A 21,497-nucleotide genomic window follows, 5' to 3' on the forward strand; every position below is an offset into this window, starting at 1 on the left:
TTAAGTTTAAATACGAGAACGCGGAGCGCAATAAATTTATTTGATGTGGCCTTAGAAACATGATCCACCCCCCTGAGTTGAATGAGTTGTATTCGAGTTATCTTTCTTCCCGGAAATGCTATGAGGCGCATGTTCAAGAGCAAGATGGCAGCTGAGGAGAAACCTTGGTTCATAAATTACGAAATTGATTGATAAATTATCTGTCGAGCTGTACTTTAATTAAAATAGTCATGGCGCTGTGCAAGCAAACAGCCCACGAGTTTATCCAGAACACGTTCAGCCCAGCAGTGGCTGTGCTGTGTAGCCCGGATGCCGAGGTGTTGTGTCAAAAGAACAACTTGACTTTCGTTGAGTTGGTGCAACCGTTTTGTCGCCTCACAACAGAGGGTACTGTATATATGTTTTCATGCATCATGAAAGAGTTCATATAAGCGTTAATATACTGTATATTTGAATAGGTAGAGTTTGTGGGATTGGAGGGGTCTCGTTACACTGAAAAGTGGGCGGTCCCTTTTTTTGTAGGAAAAATCCCTTCACTTGTTTTGTGTCGCAGTCTGTTGCCTCACAGTTTTTCCCACAACCTCTTTGCAAATCAGACACAAAATGCCAGTGAAATACAAGTGGGGGCCTTTTTCTTGTCCTGCATATGCAGTAGTTACACTACATATTAAACAAATTTACCATATCAGGTATCTCGCCAATCTCATTGAGACTGAGGACCTTAAGGGATTGTAAACTCTTGATGAGCCTACATAGCTTATCTACTGTTCTTGTATGAAATAGCAGTATGAGAGATTTTACTTGAATGTGGCTCACTACACCTTAAATTAATGTTTCAAATCAGCAGAAAATCACTTGATTATGATAAAAAGCATGATGGTTAAGATGAGACGAAAAAATTGCAATTTTGGATAAAAAAATTTAATTTTTCAAAAATTTAGTTCAGTCAATATGAACAAAAGCTCCAGGTGGATTCAAACTCATGATCTGCGGTTCACAAGTTCAATACTTTAACCACTGAGCTATGGTGATATTCAACCAAATTGATCAATATAAAAAAATAAACAAAACATTTAAATCACCATCTTGTGACATAGTGTCTGAAAAAGTATGTCTTACTCTAGGTGTTGTGAGGTTCCTTAAAAGTTAGTGTTTACCTTTTCGTACCAAAAATATAGGTCTCTTTCTAATTAAATATGTGTTATTGAACAGCTTTTTAATTAGGAAATGTTTTGCCCAAATATGTACATGGTACATGTTTTTCTATATTTTCATGCAGTGTTCAAACAGGGGTTATGTATACGAATAAGGAAATAATGATTCCTTTACCAAGCCAACAGTCTTCCAAGTAAAATGAAATATCATTACTATATATTTCAGCTAGCTTAGTACATGTACTATTTAACTGCACCCACAATTTGGCAATGTTAACAGATTAAATTTCAGTAGGAAAAATAAGTCCCTTATATTTCATGGAAACTCAAGACCTTTTGTTTGGTTTCTTTAGTTCACATCAGAGATCCAAATAACATTCCTCACACTATCAAGAACCTGAAGATTACAATGCGGGACATGAACATGCAACTTCCCCAGGCAGTGACAGCCAGGAAGATGATGAATGATGTGGTGGCCAGTACTCAACCCCAGTTGGCTGAAGGGGGCAGGGGAAATGTGGTCACTTTTGGGAGTTACGACTTACAGTTATCAGGTATGGATGGGAAGATAACAAATGAAATGTGGTTAACACTATTACCAGTATTTCTGTCCTCTGTACTGGTTACAATTGTTATGTGTAAGTTTACTGGTAAGATTAATAGTATGTATATTTGCATTATAAATATTTTCATGATTTGGAGGAGAATAAGGTCAATCCTTTCGTTGAATTAAAACAAATGTCTACTGATATACTGGTATTAAAGCTTGCTGCTCTGTAGAGCACGATTTGCCATAGATTTTAATAGTTATTTAATATCTACATGTTGTTATATTATCCTCATTGTTTACCTATCATTTCAGTTCTTATTTTCAAGAATTAAAACGTGAATTTTCATACTTCAGCATCAACACCATGGTATGAAGCCTACAGAGACACTTTCCTGAAAGTTCTACCACCAAGTGACCATGAATTTCTGAGCCATTGTTTAAGTTGTATCCTATCAAATCGGCTTTTAATTCAATAGTGATATGATCTATGATTAAGATATTAACCAGGTTTCAATATCACAAGATTTTATTCAGATTGTATTTTAAAATTTTGAAATCATGCAAACATTTTTAGCAGTTTGAAATTATTTAAAAATAAAATTTTGGAGACAAGAATGCTGTGTTACGTAGGCATAATGAGTGTTACAATCCTTGACTGGTGTCCAGGTATATTTGTGGTGTCCTCTGGCCACTCGGACCCAATCACTGCCTTCAACTCCCTCTCCTCCAATCAGCATCAGCAGCAGACTCAGTTCCCGACCAAGATGCCCCGCTGGTTCTGTCCCGGGATCCTCAAGTATTACGTGCTGCTCCATGACGTAGTAGAGGGGGAAGATGCTAAGTACGATATTGCACAGTATCACAACCTTACCCTCAGGTCTGCTTATAGATGGGTGTCCCTGACCCCCCACTCTGTGTTGTGTCCTCTGGTCAACATGTGGCACCTGTGTAACCTGTTCAACAGTCTCTAATACTATGCACTTTATCACTTATTTTTATGTTGTTATGAATTTAATCAAATGTGTTGTAGTTAAACATGAACTGCAAAATTTAAATTCATGTTAAGGAAACTTTATGTTGCATATGTAAAGATGTATTTTACTTGGATAAAACTGATTCCATTTAATACAGTCTTTATGGCATTTGAATTGAAGCTTCATAATCATTGATCTTTTGAATTGGTGTACTTTCAACTTTGATCCACATTGGATCAATGTTGAGATGTTTCAGCTTGGGGAAGACATGATCAGTTTTTGCTGTGACTTCAGGGCAGAAGCTGTGTATCAGAGTATGAAGTCAACTTTCGGTGGCCAGAACTGCCATCTCCTGCACATAAACTCGCGGAGTCTACACACGGCAGAAAGCATGCATACAGACCTCCCTGATCCATGGAGCCAGTTCCTCAACAAGAATAATTCAGAATCAAACAGCGTAAGTACAGGGCAGTTCAAAAATGGGCAGTCAGTTGTGAGTGTTTATGACTTTATTTGTTTGATTGAGTGCAATAAAAAATCAGTGAAAGCAATATTGGGTACAATTTTGATATCAGAATTTTTAATGTGAAATTGTAATATATGTCCTAGATGACCAGAAAAAAAAAATTATTTTTATAAAATTCTACAATATGTTTCAGTCTTATATAAAAAAAAAAAAGGTCAAGGTTACATGAAGAATGATTATATTAGCACATTTTTTGCAGCAAATTAAGATTCCTTAAAAATACAGCCCAATTTGCTTTAAGGAATACATGTAGTTGTTATAGATCAATAAATCTGTGTTTTATGAAATGTGAACAGTTTATGTACAGATAGGTTGTCATGATGTTTGAATGAATTATGGTTATGATTATGAGTAGTATTGTCTTGAAAAATCTTGATAACTTTTTTGAATTGTCGAATGTGATTTGTCTACTCAAAGCATGATGTAAAATTTTTTAACATGTAAAAATGCAACAAATATGAGAAAAACGGTGTTGATTCAAGATAGAAATAAGTGATAGGGCACGGATTGTTCAGTAGTTGCATGATCAAAATTAATGATCTAGATTCTGTGTAGTAATCTGTACATCTTGTGTGGCATTCTGAAATAGTCCATAGTCATAGACTTGAATAATTTTCAGAGAAAGCGAAACAAAGCTAGGTATTACATAGCCTGGGTAAGTGTAGGCCTTATTTATTCTCTCCTTAGTGCTTTGTTTCAGTTGCCACTTTCTGGGGAGATATTTTGTTTTTTTGTAAAATTGAAGATGTGCATGAGCTGCAGTTGTAGAATCATTTGCTTTGTAGTATTATTTTTTCATTTCATGATTGTATGTGTATAATTTAGTGTTCAGGGGTAGATACTGAGTGTTATTTATTCCCATTTTATTTAAATGTTTGTCCAAGATTCATCAAAACATTGAAAAGAATCAGATACATTGTCTTAAAAAACTACTGGGAAACTAAATCATCATTTAAAATGTCATGTAAGTTCTATGGTTTTGTACATTCACTGTTATTGATGTAGCTGACTTGAAATGGATTCCCAGGAACAATTCAGGGTGCTCATTAATAGATTTTATGAATAATGATGTACAAAACTTAAATATGAATTGATTGTACATGTAAGTGAGGTAATTTTGCAGATTAAAGATTTTTTTATTGCTCTTTACTTCCATCATTCAATTTATGTTTTATTTCTAACTTTACACACTGTCAATTATTTTCAAACTGAATTTGTTTATTTCCTGAAGCATGGAATTCTAGAACTGATATATGTTGTAATAAGAGGCATGATGTGTTGTGAGCTCATTTTCATAGTAGATCAATCTTTTAATATTGTTCCAGTAGGTTTAACTCATCGCAAACCCATGCAAACATTAGGGAAAAAATAAATAAAAGCATGGTGCTTTGCCGTAGACACACTGAATTCATCAATGTAAATTTTAGATTAACACATTTTTCCCTAAAAACAATATGTGAACATGCCTGCTAGAATTTTAAACTTGCCCTGATAGTAAATTTATATACACTACAGTTAGGGTTGGTTAATTATAAGCTTGTTCTGTATATTGTAGGAGGGAGCAGAATATGACACGGGGAGCAGCAGTGTAGTTGATGATGCCTTTCCCTCCAAGGTGTCTGAGGGGGCAATAGAGAACTCCACCCTGACAGGACCCATCCTGTCCAACAGTAGCCTGGTTGACATGTCCCCAGACTCGGGGGAGGGCACAGGTAATGTCCAGTTAATACTTACATTCTTAATTAAAAGCAAGGAATTTATATTCACGTAAAATTGCAAAAAGCACCTCTTGCAGATTTTTAAGATATCACTAATATTTTCGGTGAGTTGGTAATTCTAAGAAATATGGATAAGTGTTTCACATTTGCAATTTTACATTCTAGCTATTTGATACAAAACAGCGGGATTGCGGAATTAAGTACTGGCTTGATATAAGGAATTTACAGTAGATAGAAAGAACAGTTCTATCAAGTAGAAATTAAAAAGTTCATATCAATCATTTTTACATTTTTCATAAATTATGATATGTAGTCTAAATAAATGTATTGCTGTAAATTCTTATATTTTTAAATATATATATTCTTAAATTTTTATAGGCAATTACATTTTTTTAACGTAACAGAATTGTAATGGTGTTAAAGTTATGGACGTCTATTTAGCATCCTCAGGGTCTCTGGCCAGTGAGACGTTTGACCACCCCCTGTCTGAACCTTCCCTGGACAGCATGAACCACATAGAGAGCCCCCTCTCCCAGGACAGGAGCTACGACCCAGAATTGAACCACTCATCTTCCAAGGCTAAACTGACTGACCGGAGACAAGGGGGCCACGGGATATGTCTGACCACCAGTGACCAAGACAGAATCAAGATCTTCATGCATGAGCTGTGTGTGCGGGCTCTCATTCCGTGGACCGAGAGACAAATGAAGATACTTAATGAACAGGTACAAAGCAAGGAAACCGAGCAGTCCTCAGATTAGGCTACAGTCTTAAAATAGGCAAAATGTAACTTTTCTCACTTCAAGTCTTAGTTTTACATTACCGGTATTCAATGCACACCAATCTTCTTTAATTTTGTAGTTGATTTGATCCTTAAAATGAAACATTCATCCAAGTATACATGTCTGTGAATTTAATTATCCTGAAACCGTATACATTTGAAATCCAGGAAAATCGAACCTCACTAATAGAAATGAAGCTATGGGTATTATGCACTTTAAGGTAGCTGCTCTTATTACAGTGTGACTGGCTTCTCTTAAACCTTTCTTTGCTTTTTTCAGCATGCTTCAAGGAAAGGTATTAGCAAATCTTTATTCAGTGCCACTAAACGATGGTTTGGTGGAAATAAACCTACAGGGCAGGTTGCAGCAAATCAGAATACTACTGTTGTGTGAGTATAATTGCATGTAGATGTACTGGTTAAGAAAGCTTTAAAAAATACAGGTACTTGTAGTTTGTATGTTTGACCTGTCTAAACTTTTGCAGCGACATTTTGCAATGATTTTTTTCACATTTAAAGGTACACCAGTGATGCTCCAGAGTTACAGATGAGGAGACTAGGGGATCTTGCTTTCCTGTTCCAGATGTATGATTTTGCTTACAACACTTATCATGCAGCCAAGCGTGACTTCAATAATGACCATGCATGGTTGCATTATGCAGGGGCATTGGTGAGTGTGCATTCGAATCTTTAAAGCCAAAACTATGAATTATTAAACTTATATACTCAGCTGCAATTTTATTGGTGTTTTAGTTGTAAAGATTGGAATATAAGCTTAATGGTAAGACATGGTATTTGTTGCTTCAGGAAATGGCCTGTATATCAATGTTTATGAGTGGAAATCCTAGAGAACAGAAATACCCTTTCCATTATATGGAGTCTGCCATAACAACGTATCTCCAGTCTTGCAAGTATGTTTTATTTTATTTTGAAATGGTTATAGCAAAGAAAATACATTTTCGAAACTTCTTCAATATAAAGAATATAAATTTAATAAAGTTATACTTTTTCCCTCTTTGTATCTAATCATTCTTTTTTATGAACATAAAGTATATCAGTTATAAGGAATGAGAAAGTCTTTTTTTAACAGCTTCATCACAAGCAATATTTATTGTATTTTAAGAATGGATCAATAAAATCAGATGTACTTGATATGTGGAATTCTGAAATGTATTTAATTTTCTAATTATCATGTTATTTTTGTTTACACTTAGAAATCCATTATATGCAACAAGGGCAACACTTGTGAGTACTGAAGCTCTCAAAGGTAGAAAAATGTACAATGAAGCAGCTCTGCAGTTCATCAAGCTGACTAGTGAGGTAGAGTGTCAAATGATTAAGACTCCTCTCTTAGACACAAGATTATTAAAATTTGCTGCCTCAGAATGTTTCATTTCAAGAAGAGGATGAAGTATAAAATTCAGAACTTATTCCCGATTCCAGTTGTACATGTATGTTAGTACAATAGAAATCAAATCATTGTTTATATATTCTGTCTCTTCAGGATTCAGATTTACGGAGTGCTCTTCTCTTGGAACAAGCTGCTCATTGCTACATTAATATGGAGGTTCCAAAGGTCAGAAAGTACGCCTTCCACATGATATTGGCGGGCCATCGGTACAGCAAGTCTGGACAGAGGAAGCACGCCCTCAGGTCGTACTCCCAGGCCCTGCAGGTGTATAAAGGCAAAAACTGGGCGCTGGCGGAGGTAACAGTTTTATATCTGTGTACATGAAGGAAAGTGTAGATATTGCAAATAATGAATACAAAAAGAAACAATCCTCTGATCTGTACATTATTACACATGTTTATAAATTGCATGAAGAGATGTGTTGTACAAATTGTATGTATACGAGATGAAATTGTGTCTGTTTCAGGATCATATAAACTTCACTCTGGGAAGACAGTCCCTTAATTTGAAACAGTTAGATAATGCTACTGCAGCTTTCAAGCACCTACTAACAGAGAATAGTAAACAGATTCCTAGTCAACAAAATGCTTTTTTAAGAGAATACCTTTTTGTGTACAAGGTAAACCATTTCTGACAGCTTCTTAACAAGTTTATTATACATTACAAGCTTAATTTATGTTAAAATCATTGTCAAAAACAATGCGTAATTCACTTATTCATGATTTTCAGCAACTTTTGAGTCAAGAAGTGTCCAATTATGGCAGTGTTCATTCCAGTTCTTTACCTGAGCTGCCAATCCCCGTGCTTGACAACAATGCAACAAAAGTCCTTGTAGGCCACAAACCCCAGCACAACCAAGGTAACCAGGTCATCAGCTAGATTCCTTGTAATAAAATCATTGAATAACTTAAGAAATATTAAAGTCAGCATATGAAAGGTTATGTAAAAAGGATTGGTTATGGTAATAAAGAGAAAGCCTGTTGCCCAATCCTATTCAGATTTAAGAAATTAAGAAATTGTTCAGATATGCATTTAATTATGTATTGCTCTTGTTATATGGTCAGGTAATAATGATGATTTTAAAGTTTCCTCATGCATGAAGATGCTACACCTACAGCTAATCATTATTAGAGGTAAGTTTTAAGCTGGAACTTTTTTCTACAGATAAATCTGGACACATAGGCTATGACTACAGTGAAAGTAACCACCCACGGTGGGCGGCGCTGGAGGAGGCTCTGGTCTCGTCCGCTAACAACGGCATCATTCCCGTCACCCACAGACCAACAATCCAGTGCTTTACAAACAAAACAGACAACAGGTTTAACCCTGTGGCATACGTGGGAGGTAGGAGAGAAAAATGGAGATTATGTCCTGTTTGTTTTAAAAATAGTTTAAAAGAATAATGCCTATCATAGGTTTAAAATTTCGACTTATATAATTAACAAAATATCTAGAGTAGCAGCTCTATATACATGTATTATTAATGGATATAAACAAGAAATTTTTGTGTCACACTGTTCGCCTCCTGCAATTCTGCACTGATTCGTACACAAAACAACAAAACAGTACTGAGACATTGTACACTATACAAGTGAGCTGTTGATTGACCTGAGATTTACGCTTGTTTTGTTTAGAACCGGTCACGGTTGAGCTGTTTCTGGTAAACCCCCTTAAGGTGGTTCTGGTGCTGAATGAGGTCACACTTCTGTGGAGTTTCCTCCCCTCCATCCCTGGGCAGGAAAAGCCCCAACTCATCACCAATGAAGTCTTTTCTTCTGTGAAGGTAAGACCACAGTGCAGTTAGAATTGTCAATAAAAAATAAATCTTCAACAAAATTCAGTGGACAAAATAATTGCGAGTCCTTTGTGTGACTTGCTTTGATGAGTGGATATGCTTTAACTAACCATTCCAACACAATATATCAATAACTTTGATTTTGTAATTCTGTTAAAAAAAAATTGCAACATGTATAGTTTAAATATGTTCTTTTTCTTAGAATACTCTTGCCAATGAAATAATCCACACACAAGTGATTGATGAAATAGTGCTACCAGGAAGTGAACGATCTCCAGTAAGGGAAACTATTTTTTCTATTTTATAATTATGAAATCAATAACTAACAATTTGTATTATAATAATGATATATACATTATGTATGTAACCAAATAAAATTATGTTTCTTTAACTGTCAGTGAAACATTGTCATGTGTAACTCTCTCCCCAGATACAATTCACCTTGACCCCACACCAGACTGGGGAGCTGAGGATTGTCGGTATTTGTTACAATCTCTCCAGTTCCCTGACTGATGACCGGAACATTAAACCGTCCCCAGCTAACACGGTGTTTGTCCGGGGGAAGCAGAGACTGGACGTACAGGGACCCAGGCTTAACAACACCAAGGAGGAGAAATCCAGCAAAGCGTACGGGCCGGACCGCAGGCTGGACCTGGTGGTACAGCCAGAGATGCCTCAGCTACAGGTAGGGAGGTTTTGGTATAGGTGAAAGATAAAGATCATGTCAGGAAGGGATGCATAAGTTACTGTTATGGAGATTTTATAGATAAAGCTCATATTTTCTACCAGACAATCTTCATTAACTAGAATGTAGATTTTGTAGGGGTGTTGGATAAAGTTTATTTCTGCTTATATACAGTAAAACACGTAATTAAAGGAAGTGCCAGGGACAGGTGATTTTACTTCGTTATAAACGTAATTCGTTATATCCGTCAAGATTACAACATGTAATTAAGTCAACCACTTTGCCGTAAGCGTCAATTCATTATAAGCATGTTCTCTGTTTCACTGTGTCAGTTAAAGGTACCTCAGGTACAGGTATGGAGATTTGGTATGGGCATTAGATAATGCTTATCAATTGTTGTATGTCCTTTGCTTATAAGGCTGATTTACTTTTTCCAAAGAGCAGAATTGCTTGTATTTATCGGTTTTAATGTACATTGTTCATTTATTAGATGTTGAATAATTGATTTGAAAATCTTTAGATTTAAAGGATTTCACATTTAGACTGAAAATTTCTATAACCTTAGTGGTCTTCAAATATGATTTTATTTTCCAGGTTTCATTTTGCAATTTTCCTAAAAGTTTGCTGTGTGGTGAAGTACATGCAGTGATGTTACAGTTTACAAACATTGGGACTAGTCCTCTACATAAACTGAAACTAGCCACTTCTACCCCGGAGTTTATAACCCTAGGGGGTCATGGAGAACTTCCCAAGTTTCCCTGTGTGTATCAGAGTGTTAGTGAGGTATCGGGTGAAGAGACAAAGTGTTGTTGCAATACAAAGGACAAGGTTTCTAGTGTGATGGACATTCCGTTACCTAACCGGACACTCCAGCCAAAGAATACGGTGTCGGTGCCTGCTTGGGTCAGAGGGAATGACATAGGGGGCGTACATGACGTACATTTTATGTTTTATTATGAACCTGTGACGACCAACACCCCGAAAGTCAGGTCAGTCAATAACTCAGTGAGATTTTTTTTGTTCTTAAGATTTGATAGATAAAGTTTAAAGTCACATGTAAATAGGTACTTATGTTTATTGTCCTGATAAATTCTTTCAAATTGTAAAACCCTGCAGCAACACTATAATTTGCACTTCCAATTTTAACATTGTGATAACATGATAAACTTGACAAAATATTAATTAGAATATAGAAAATGAAAGATGAACACATACATGTTTCATATTGATTTGACCCTGTTAGATTTGTTAATGTTCTGCATTCTTTAAATAACAGACATAGACTACAGAGACACACAGCAGTCATCAACACGCTAGAGTCCCTCAGTGTGAGGTCAGTGGCCCGGCGAGCAAACAGTGCTCACCAGAACTCAGCCGCCCAGGGAAGCTGTGTCATCTCTTGTGAAATGGAAAACATTAGTCAGGTTAGAAAATATTAGTCAGGTCAGAATACATTAGTCAGGTCAAAATACATTAAACATTAGTCAGGTTAAAATACATGAAACATTAGTTAGGTCAGAAAACATTAGTCAGGTCAGAAAACATTAGTCAGGTCTAAAACCACTGAGTAGGTCAGAAAACATCAGTCAGAAAACATTAATTAGGTCAATAAATAGTCAGTAAAGTACGGTTAGTTAGTCAGCAGCAAGTTTTAAGTAAATTTAAAAAACATAAGTCAAGTTAGTTCATAGTCAGTAAATATGATGGTAGTCAATAAACATTAGGTTAGGAAAAATTACTCAGGCCAGAAAACATAAGTTAGAAGTGAACATAGTACTTGAAGGAATAAAAACTCAATAATGATTAAAAAAGGGCAGCAAATCAGAATTTAACTTCATCTACAAGAAAATTTTGCAAAGATTTGTTTATGTGTGCCTTATGCATAATGTCTATGTTGATACGAACCATAAACTTATTACAGGTGCAGACCAACAGGGCCTATGTCAAGGAGATTCAGGTGAACCAGGTGTCCTGTGCCAGTGACCTGTGGTCAATCAAGTACCTCAACTCTCAGGACAAGTCAGGTAAATACTCAGTACGAACGGTGGCTTGTTACTTCTTACTCATCAGTAACTGCTCAGGAAAAATTAAAAAAACAATTCAAAAGTTACAAGGCAGGTTACCTGCTTACCATTTGCTCTACTACTTACATGTAACATTCACTACATGTAACATTCACTACATGTAACATTCACTACGGCAAGTATTGATATGAATACTGGCATAAACTTGTATACAAAACTTTAGGTTACTGGTCAGGCTAACAACAATTGTCCTTTGTTTAGCATTATATAACTGTTTTTAAAGACCAACCAATAGATGTTGCTGTTCTTCCAGATATTACAGTGGGCTGCAGGGAGACAATGCATCTATGCTTGAAAGCCACAAAGAGTGCTAGTAACTTGGGTAAGTGGGCCTCCAACAACCCCTTCAGTGATCTACTTCTCTCGTGTGATTTATTTATAGATTGTGAGATTTGTTTGTTGTAGATTCTGTGCTGGGTAAACAGTCTGTGATATTTAGTGATGTCTCCTTTAGTGATCAGCAAGTAAGTTTTTATTTGAAATGATTTATTTAACTCATTTAGCTTTCATATTGTCTATATGACTATTTGCACCTTGTTATATCCATTACTACACAATTGTAATAAACTGGGATTAACAAATCTTTAGATCCGCCAACAGTTAAATATGTCTTATTCTAACATACCATACTTATTACATCACTGTAATTTGAATTTTTTCCCTCTAGATAAGTAGCGCTATGACACCTTGTGCCGATTTCTTTCTGAGATCAAAGTCACACAATAATGTTGAAGATTCTACGCAAAATAAAGTTGGAAACAGAGGGGAGAAAAACTTCAGCGACTTAAACTGTGCCATCCAGCTAGGAATGACACTTATCATCCTTTGGAAGGTAAAGCTGATCTCTTTATGTTTTGTGTGATAATTACACAGTAAAACGAAAAGACTTTTTAAATAAAAATCATATTATATTAAATAAATTTTTTCATATTTAATTATATATGTTATGTAAAACTTTGTAAGTGATCAGGTTAGTTGTGTTTTGAGTTTAAGAGAATATTCATTTTGTGTGGTTACATTGCAGAAGTTGTCTTCCATTGTGTCCTCAAACATGTTATTTATGTGAAAGTTAAACCGTGGGTTTTGATTTTAAATTAAAATCAGCAGACTTATAAATGATAATAATGAGTTGTGAAAACAATTTCAATATATACTGACAGTGTGGTTTCATCAATATTTGTTGAATACTGATTTTCATTGATTTCGTTGTTAAATTTATCCTGAAAATTAAATGTTCATTGAAGTGCAGTTCCTACCAACAATTTGTATTGATAGGGTCATTAGCCACGAATTTACGTATCCTTGAAACTGTGATTTTAACTTAATCCTCGAAAATTGATACCCTTGAATATTAATAAAACCACAGTAGTAGTCTAGTGATGAAAATATAATCATATACAAGTAAATGTTATTCTTTATTTAATAGGCTTGTGTAATAGCAGAAGACGGGGAGGTCCAAATTAAAGTCGGTCAGCACCATGTCATCATCAAAAAGATAGACACCATATTCACTTCGTATCCATTCTTTATTGTAAGTTCTGTGTCATCAGTAATCAGTAACCAGGTATAGAGCTGTCTCTTCTTCTACCAAAAAACAAAAACAAATTAGAATTATATGATGCAATATGTTTGGTTGGTTCTGTAGATTCCCACTGAGAAACCCCCTGTACGCTTTACAAAAACCTGGGAAGAACAGGAGAATCCAAGGCCAGAGGCCGAGGTCACTACACAAATGGTGGACATTAACTTCAGCCACCAGGCCCAAGTACCGCATAACTTCCAAAACAACAAGTAAGATGTACTGTATATGATTATCTTAATGAGTTCATGGTATCTGTTCATTCCTAAAGTGATTGACAACATTACTTTCCTTTGTAGATTAGCCATTGTTCCAGTTACATTGTTACTGAGGAACTGCACAAAAACCTCCCTAGATATTTTAGTTGATACTAGCAAGTCACCAGACAGGTAGGGTCTTGTCAGCAAAAATCATAACTTTTTACAGTGATTTGAGTTTGAAATTTTTGATGCAACTCTGCATATGTGATACCATCATTTGATTTTATAACATTACAGGCATGTTATACCATCATTAAATTTCATAAATTTACAGGCTAAACAACAGAACAGAGGAGAAATTTGTGAATCCTGAAGCTCATCATTTGACAAGTTTTAGCTGGGTCTCCCAGACATTAACCAAAGTAAACTTAGATGCAAATCAGCAACGAGCTGTCCACATGACGGCATGTTTCAGCAAGCCAGGTATTTACAATGTCAATCGGCTGTCTGTGTTTGTGACTTACAACAAGGACGCCTCAGAAATGGTTCTACAGAAACATCCATCACCAAGTGTTGTTGTTGTGGAGGATGTTTCAACAGAGTGAAGTCGAGCAGTGTTCACCCAGTGTTCTAAACAACTGACGAAGTGACAAGGATAAAATAATTGGTTTCCTTGCCTTTGTGGTAAACAAGAGTATGACTCTTTAGTCATGTATTGGATTTCTTGGAGAATAGGAACCAATTTAATGAGGAGAACCAGACTGATCATGTGACCAGCATAGGTTTGCTGTGTAATCTAGTCTCTACCATGGCTTTCACTGACAGATCGAGTTCACTGGATTGTAATGTAGTGTTTCATGATATTCTTTTCCATATTGCTATGTGTATATAAATATGTGGCCAAAAGAAATGCGCTTGCTCATTAAGACTTTGTAATGGCTGTTTTATATTAGGTGTCATTCTCGTATTAAAACTTATGCAATATATTAAGATTTGTACAACATGGGTTGTATTAAGTTGTTTTTGTTGCTGTTAGTTTATTGATTTTAGTTAAGCTTGGTCATTGTTCATGCTGAATGTTATAAAAACATGTACCAACATTCCAGAGTATACATGCATGTTTTGGTATAAAAGTTTTAGTAGTAGAGTACATTCCTAATCATCATTGTCACTCAAATCAAACATGTTCACATTACTTCTGAACAAAGTTGAATTACCTCTTACAAAAGTTTTGATGTAAATCCACAGTTTTCACCTGGCATAGATGTAATTGTAGTGAGTTCAGTTCTAAGACATTACCTGATGTATGGCCTACCTTGTACATGTAGCAGTAGATACCTATCTGCAAAAACACTAATCAAATGCCCTTATTATTGCTGTGGATTAGTTATTCTGATGGTCCCAGTAGCCGTATTTCTCTGTATACACCTGGTGCTTTGAGTGTTGTTTCAGTCAGTTTCCTTCTTTTAAACTTAGTGTATCCCTGACCTGATTTAAGTTTTTATGTCAAGGACATTTGTATTTCAAGGACAGTGTAGAAGCTGATAAAAAGGGTACTAATTAACGGACACACAAAGTGTTATGTACGATAAAAGGTTATTTAGGCAAGTCATGTTTACTGCATTGCCAAAGCAAAAAGTTCAGAAAATCTAACGCAATTCTGTTGAGTAAGTTTCTTCAAGACCTCTTGTTTATTTGAATTACTACTCTGTATTACGACTCTGTATTTGAAGAAGAATATTGTTGACAGACGACAAAATGAGTATTTTAATGTTTATGTGTTTAGACAGTGGTAGATACACCACTTGATTGTGTAGGACTTATGGAATGAGATTATTCTGTAGGTGAGATGTACCAGTGTCCATTGCTGCTGTGAGTTTTGTTTATTTATGAAAAAAAATCCAATGGATTGTGTGCATTATTGCCATATTAACCAATAAATGTCTGTGATTTACAATCATTTCCAATATTAAATGGAAGAAACATTTTGTCTGATTTTTTTCTTTTTTTATTTTCTCCTGTTTATTCAAGGTTTTTCATGTCGGCTTTGAATTTTGTTCGAAAGCAAAGTATTTTTTTTTTGTCCATTTGCTTTCATGTCTGGTGCAATTATCTTCCATATTCTGTTTGAGGCCTGTGCATCGTATTTACGGTTTCATTTGTTACGGTTAATTTTCGTTTTGATCTACAGAAACTTCTATAGTGGAGGTAAAAATCAATATGCTCAATATAGCAAGTCATTTTTTTTGTTTTTAGCTCTATGTACCTCCTTAGAAATGTTTAGCCCCTATTTCAGCATTTTCTAAAATAAATTATACTTGAGCTTTAATTAAATGAAATAATCGCTGTTTGTTGCTGCATTAAGCAGTGTATTTGTAATACTTCATTCGTTTTACTTCATAATGTTGTCAAGCCAAAGATAATGATCCGCTCCTCATAGTGGGGAGAAAATTGATTCAATGTAGACATAAAACATCAATAAATTATAATTCACTTATATAATTATTTAAAATCCACAACCGCACTGTATAAATGTATCACGTGATGTTATGTATTTTTTATATTCTCCCTACCAAATATCATTATTAGGTAGGGGTATATTTCTGATTTTGAGAAAAATACATAAGTCAGGTACCTGTGCTTTATAAATATTGCACACGGAGCGACTCGGGCACAATCAACTTTCATTGATTTACTCAAGATCGTACGTCGCCTTTTTTAAAAAACATTTTCATCTATTTTTGAAATCAGATCACGCTTTTGTATTGTAATTAATCAACAAGACCACAAGAAAAGAAACTGTTCAGAGGAAATCAATTATTCGGTTACCTACATGTATCGCCCATAACCAGTAGTCTTAATTACCCAGTCACAGATGAAACAAAATAATTCATATCGACATTCATTTCTCCCCTCTGTTCATTAAACGACAGACGCTTTGCAGGTACTCCCCCCGATAGCTTCCTGACAACCCGTATTTTATCTAGCCAGAAGCACCGCTACAGCTATCAGTTTCGCGTTCGTCTCTTCTTAGAGCTCGTTTGCATTTAACTAATTGCCTAATATGTAGTCACATTGGCAGAAAATCTCATCCAAGCAGGGGATGACCGTTTATTGCCGAGGGATGAGAGAGCGCGTGTACGTTGCGTTCGGCGCTGTCGTTAATTTGGCCGTGTGCTGGCGAGGCATTTGATGAGGTAATTGAATACCAAAATTGTAGTATTGTTGTTAAAGTCAGAACGCCCATCAAGAAATAGACGGGAATTTATTTCTGATATCTTAATAGGGGAGGATAGGAACCGAGAATGGAAAATCCTTGTACTGCATTATAAAGACTCTACATGAAGTGGAATAATTATCTCGGACAGCGCATACATTCCGCTGGTATTTTTTGTACTACAGAAAACAATGCATTGATCTGGGTTTTTTCAGTGCTGGTTTTTCTTTGAAGCGAAATGAAGCTGAAAGAGTACTTTGCAAGTGTAAAGGGAGAAATACAAGAACGCCATTTTTGGAAGAGTGTTCGTTGTGAATTTTTGGGAACGTTGTTATACGTATTGTTTGGATGCGCGGCGACGGTCACGTGGGACCGGGATAAAGTAGACCCCAATAGGATTCTACGAATTAGTTCCAGTTTTGGACTCATTGAATTCGTGTTGGTCTCTGCTCTTAGCCACGCTAGTAGTTCACAATTTAACCCCGCAGTTACTCTTTCCTTGCTCTGCACGAAATACATTACCCTGTTCAGAGCAACATGTTACGTCTTTGTGCAACTTGTTGCTGCGTTGCTATCCTCTGCTGTCCTTTATGGACTGGTGCCCGAGTACTCTCGTCAGAATTTGGCCGTGAACGAGGTTAACCCGGGGGTGTCCCACGCTCAAGCGTTCGGTATTGAGTTCCTTGGGACCTTCATATTTGTGTTTTCTTATTTCTCGTCCCTAAGAAGGAAAAACGAAAAGCTTGAGCCAAAGGCTCTTCCATGTGGGGTCTCTATTGCCGCTGCTCATCTGTTTGCGGTAAGATTCACGCACAATAAAGAAACTCGGTAAAAATTATTTATGAACAAGTATTATGTACAATAAAAAAATCCTCAAATGTACTTACCAATTGTAATACAGTATGTGAATTGGAATGCTTTCAGATACGACCATTTTCAAAGAAACATTCTTTTCTCAATAATGACGTCTCTTGACTTCCAACTTTTGACCAATGTGACCTCTAGTCACCAAGTGTGCTCTCGTGGGTTGAGCAAAAAAATTGATGCATTTTAAAAATATTTTGTATCATTTTTTATTAAAATTTCGAAAATTTCCCAATCGGTTATGTTTGTGTTACGAACATTAATATTCTGGAAAATACACTAATGTCATTTTAAAATTGACTGATATATGCACCTCATCGGAAAAAAAATTGATATACTCTTTTAATTACAAACTTATTTTGAAATACTTCAGAGAACAATATATTATTATATTGTCTATCCTGATACTATTTAGATAAAGCGACATGTGATAAAGCTATTGTTAGACTGAGAGCTTGTCAAATCGCATGATTAATTCAATTAAGAATGTATAGGAACCTATCTGTCGATATCCACTATTTACGTACTGCTATAGATGTTTGCTTTTAATTTGTCGCTTTATTGGGAACTCGCATCTCCCGCGCTACTCTCGTGATAAATAGATGCCCTTTGTCGCTCTTTTGGAGTTCCGCTGTTTATTTTCCATACTACACCATGTCATATTGTCAATAATCTAATAAATCCTTAGAATATAATTTGTCCGAAATCGACTTTTCAAGAGTGTTTTGCGTTCAGCTACAGTGTTCCCGCGCCTATCGATGCGTACAGCTGTGATGGTAATACTTATCTTTTTATTTATCTCAGGCCGAGGCAACAGTCTGTGGTATCAATCCAGCGCGGAGCCTGGCGCCGGCAATCTTCCATAATGCTTGGTCCAACCACTGGGTAATGTTCGAAAGGGAATCGGGAATAGCAATGAAGTTTAACACTTTTCTTATCTTTGTAATCCGAACACAATGATGCTGTTCTACAGTTTTATAGCAAATGCCCTTTTAAGCTCAAATGTTGATCACTGTTTGATAACGAAATACTTTGGGGCCCCGCTCGGTCTCTGATATCAGAAAATCAATGGGCTAAATGTCATTTTATGATATTAGAACTTAGAAAATTATCTATGTAAAAATATTGATTTTCTAAGAAATGGTTGATTTTTCTCCAATATAACTTTATAAATCAGATGTCAAAGTATATTCTGGTCCAAGATAATTTAGCTAACAATCAAAAAGGAAATGAATAATGACCTTCTGATATATAAACCTTTTCAAATTTATGTCTACAGATATTTTGGATAGGACCTTTTCTTGGTGGTATCGTCGGTGCTTTTACATTCGAATACACTCGGGACTGTTCGATAGAGCTGAGAGATCCGCAGACTGGTACGGCCCACCAACTGGTGTACAGTCTCCACAACAAAGAGGACGTAGCCAGCAGTATGTCTCTCAACACCGAGGTGCCAGTAGAACAGAACGAGATCGTAGACGAACTCTAGGAAAAACCTGACTAACTAACTGACAATAGAACGGTGATATAATTGACGCCGAGAAGGATAATTTTCAAGGTCAGATAGAATATTAGAAAAAAAAATTCCCAAGTAACACAATTCAGCAATGACTTTGATAAGGATACATACCAAGGCTGCTTTAAATCTGAAGTGAATGTAAGCACAGGGTCGATTAATTGTTAATAAATATTTTGTTTCTCTCTGTCTCCCTGGATCTGTCAAATTCTTTTACAACCTTTCTAATATCTATAGACTATAGTAAATATGTATTTTGTACTCTGTGAATAAAGTTGGATGTCGGACATGTGTCAAAGTCAGGCAATGGTCGATATCGGACACAAGTCAATATCAGACACGAGCCGATACCAAACACATGTTGATATCAGGCACGTGTTGATATCAAAGACATGTTGATATCAAGCCCGTGTTGATATCAGACACGAGTCGATATCTAACACGAGTCGATATCAGCACATGTTGATATCAGCACATGTTGATATCAAGCGCATGTTGATATCAAACACATTGATATCAGGGACGTGTTGATGTCAAAGACATGTTGATATCAAGCGCGTGTTGATATTAGGACGAGTCGATATCTGACACGAGTCTTCATCAAGCACGATTTGATATCGGCACTAGTCGATATCAAAGACAATGTGATCAGGCACTAGTCGATATCAGACACGAGTCGATATCAGGCACTAATTGATATCAGGTACAACTCGATATTAGACACCGGTCTATATCAGATATCTCACATGACCACTGTTTAGTTTTGCAGACGTTAACGGTAACACCCCTTTCTTTTGAGTAGGTCACGCTGAGCAAGGAAGTTGCCTTGTTGCTACCTGTAGTATTATCTGAGTGAGACACAAATCTGTTGTACGAAACCTAACACCACAAGACCCATTACTGGACACACATCCAGAATATCGAAATATTTCCGGATAAGTGATCTATGGACCATTCAGAGACCATACTCATACAAATACGTAACTGATTTTCTTGACTTTACCATGCACGATAACCCGCCATTAGTCATAAGATATCTCGTAGAGACGCAATAAATCGTAATCATTACGACGCTTTTAGTCACGCCAGATTAACGTCAGACCAACAAGATTTGATAGAGTATTGTATTTTAGAAATAAACACGAACGATATGCCTAGCCATCGGAATAATTAATACAATTCTATAGAGTGGTTGAATTTCATGTATAAAGAAAAATGAAGTGGGCTCCAATATTTTTTTTATAAAGATTGTTTAGTCCCTTCTTTTAACGTAGCTGACGTGTTGCAAGGTAAAACATTTGAACATGAGCACTAATTGATATCTGCCGGTACAAGAACCGTCTTAATTACGCACAAAGAGTTTACTACATTAACAGCAAAATCTGGTAACCATGAATAAATTCCATGGCATAGGCCAGCTGCATAAAACAGCAAAATACAGAGAAATGTCAGATGGACAATATGTTCTATCTATACCTTTACACACTAGTTATACTATAGTACACAAAGTATTGCTTTAGTTGTTGTTTGTTTTGGAAAATATCGGATATTATATCATTACGGAAAAGAATACTGACAGAGGTTTTGAAATTTATTCTTTAATGTCTGCAACTATTCAATTTTCACAGAAGCACCTTATTTTTGAAATGATGTATTCATTAAAATTATGCAACCAAAACCTCACAATTTACTGCTGTATTTTTTTTTTTGCAAATACCATGGGAAGCTCACCGAAAGATTAAAGAAATGTATAGCCAAAGCTGGCTTGATTTTGGATGGGCTTTTAAGATTTTTTTCATTTAATGGTAGAAGCCTCACGGTAATACGCAGAAAACGTAGTCCCTTAATTGTTCGCTATAAACACATCATGTCTAACAAAAGAGCAATAATGTTTGTTAATTACAGAAACTTTCCTCAAAAGGTCCAAATTATCCGAAGGAATTCAGTTGCTTAAGCCTCATTTGACGATCTTATTCAGAAAATGTTGCTGCGAGAAAATCTAATTTGTGAGAAGATCTAGTGGGCACACTGCGGGGATAACCGCTAAGCATAGGTTCGTGGAAGTATTGATTGATTGAAATGTTTGATGTAATGAAAAGATAAAATAAAGAAATTGGATTTTTAGATAATTGGATTTAATATACATCATTATTCCAGACAGATATTCTTGCAGTCGGCTTCATATCAAGGTTTTTTGGTTTGGTTTTTTGTTTGGCCACAATGCTGTCTTAAACCCCCCCCCCCCCCAAAAAAAAAAAAATTCCTCTCAAGATATTCCATTATTTGGGTTTTTTATGTCCACTGTTCAAAGTACATGTATGTGCTTTATCACTGGTTTCTTATTTAAGGGGGATGGATGGCCGTGGTCATTTTTAGACTATATTTATCTCCTTTAGAAGGAGAACTTTGCATATATTCAAATTTAAATGCTTCAATATTAAAA

General features: G+C 35.8%; 2 protein-coding genes across 3 annotated transcripts; both read left to right on the forward strand.

Moving 5' to 3' along the window:
- The first annotated feature begins 132 nt into the window (after positions 1-132).
- LOC128188750 (trafficking protein particle complex subunit 8-like) lies at positions 133-14,441 on the forward strand. Of its 2 annotated transcripts, XM_052859995.1 has the most exons (29): positions 133-387; positions 1,508-1,708; positions 2,059-2,148; positions 2,371-2,545; positions 2,973-3,135; positions 3,824-3,859; positions 4,760-4,916; positions 5,364-5,647; positions 5,984-6,093; positions 6,223-6,373; positions 6,511-6,614; positions 6,918-7,023; positions 7,208-7,411; positions 7,581-7,733; positions 7,844-7,973; positions 8,279-8,458; positions 8,749-8,897; positions 9,112-9,186; positions 9,340-9,594; positions 10,189-10,583; positions 10,871-11,018; positions 11,516-11,618; positions 11,932-12,000; positions 12,084-12,142; positions 12,346-12,510; positions 13,105-13,209; positions 13,324-13,469; positions 13,557-13,646; positions 13,792-14,441. In XM_052859995.1, the coding sequence occupies exons 1-29, from the start codon at positions 231-233 to the stop codon at positions 14,060-14,062; spliced, it is 4,431 nt and encodes a 1,476-aa protein (XP_052715955.1). In that variant the 5' UTR covers positions 133-230; the 3' UTR covers positions 14,063-14,441. The 2 variants fall into 2 exon arrangements, with proteins under 2 accessions (XP_052715955.1, XP_052715956.1); XM_052859996.1 differs by lacking the exon at positions 3,824-3,859.
- A 1,954-nt stretch (positions 14,442-16,395) lies between these two features.
- LOC128189305 (lens fiber major intrinsic protein-like) lies at positions 16,396-19,334 on the forward strand. The gene is made up of 3 exons (XM_052860860.1): positions 16,396-17,473; positions 18,343-18,423; positions 18,818-19,334. The coding sequence occupies exons 1-3, from the start codon at positions 16,913-16,915 to the stop codon at positions 19,025-19,027; spliced, it is 852 nt and encodes a 283-aa protein (XP_052716820.1). The 5' UTR covers positions 16,396-16,912; the 3' UTR covers positions 19,028-19,334.
- Positions 19,335-21,497: the final 2,163 nt, after the last annotated feature.

The sequence above is a fragment of the Crassostrea angulata genome, chromosome 6 (genome assembly GCF_025612915.1).
Source record: "Crassostrea angulata isolate pt1a10 chromosome 6, ASM2561291v2, whole genome shotgun sequence".
Classification (NCBI taxonomy): domain Eukaryota; kingdom Metazoa; phylum Mollusca; class Bivalvia; order Ostreida; family Ostreidae; genus Magallana; species Magallana angulata.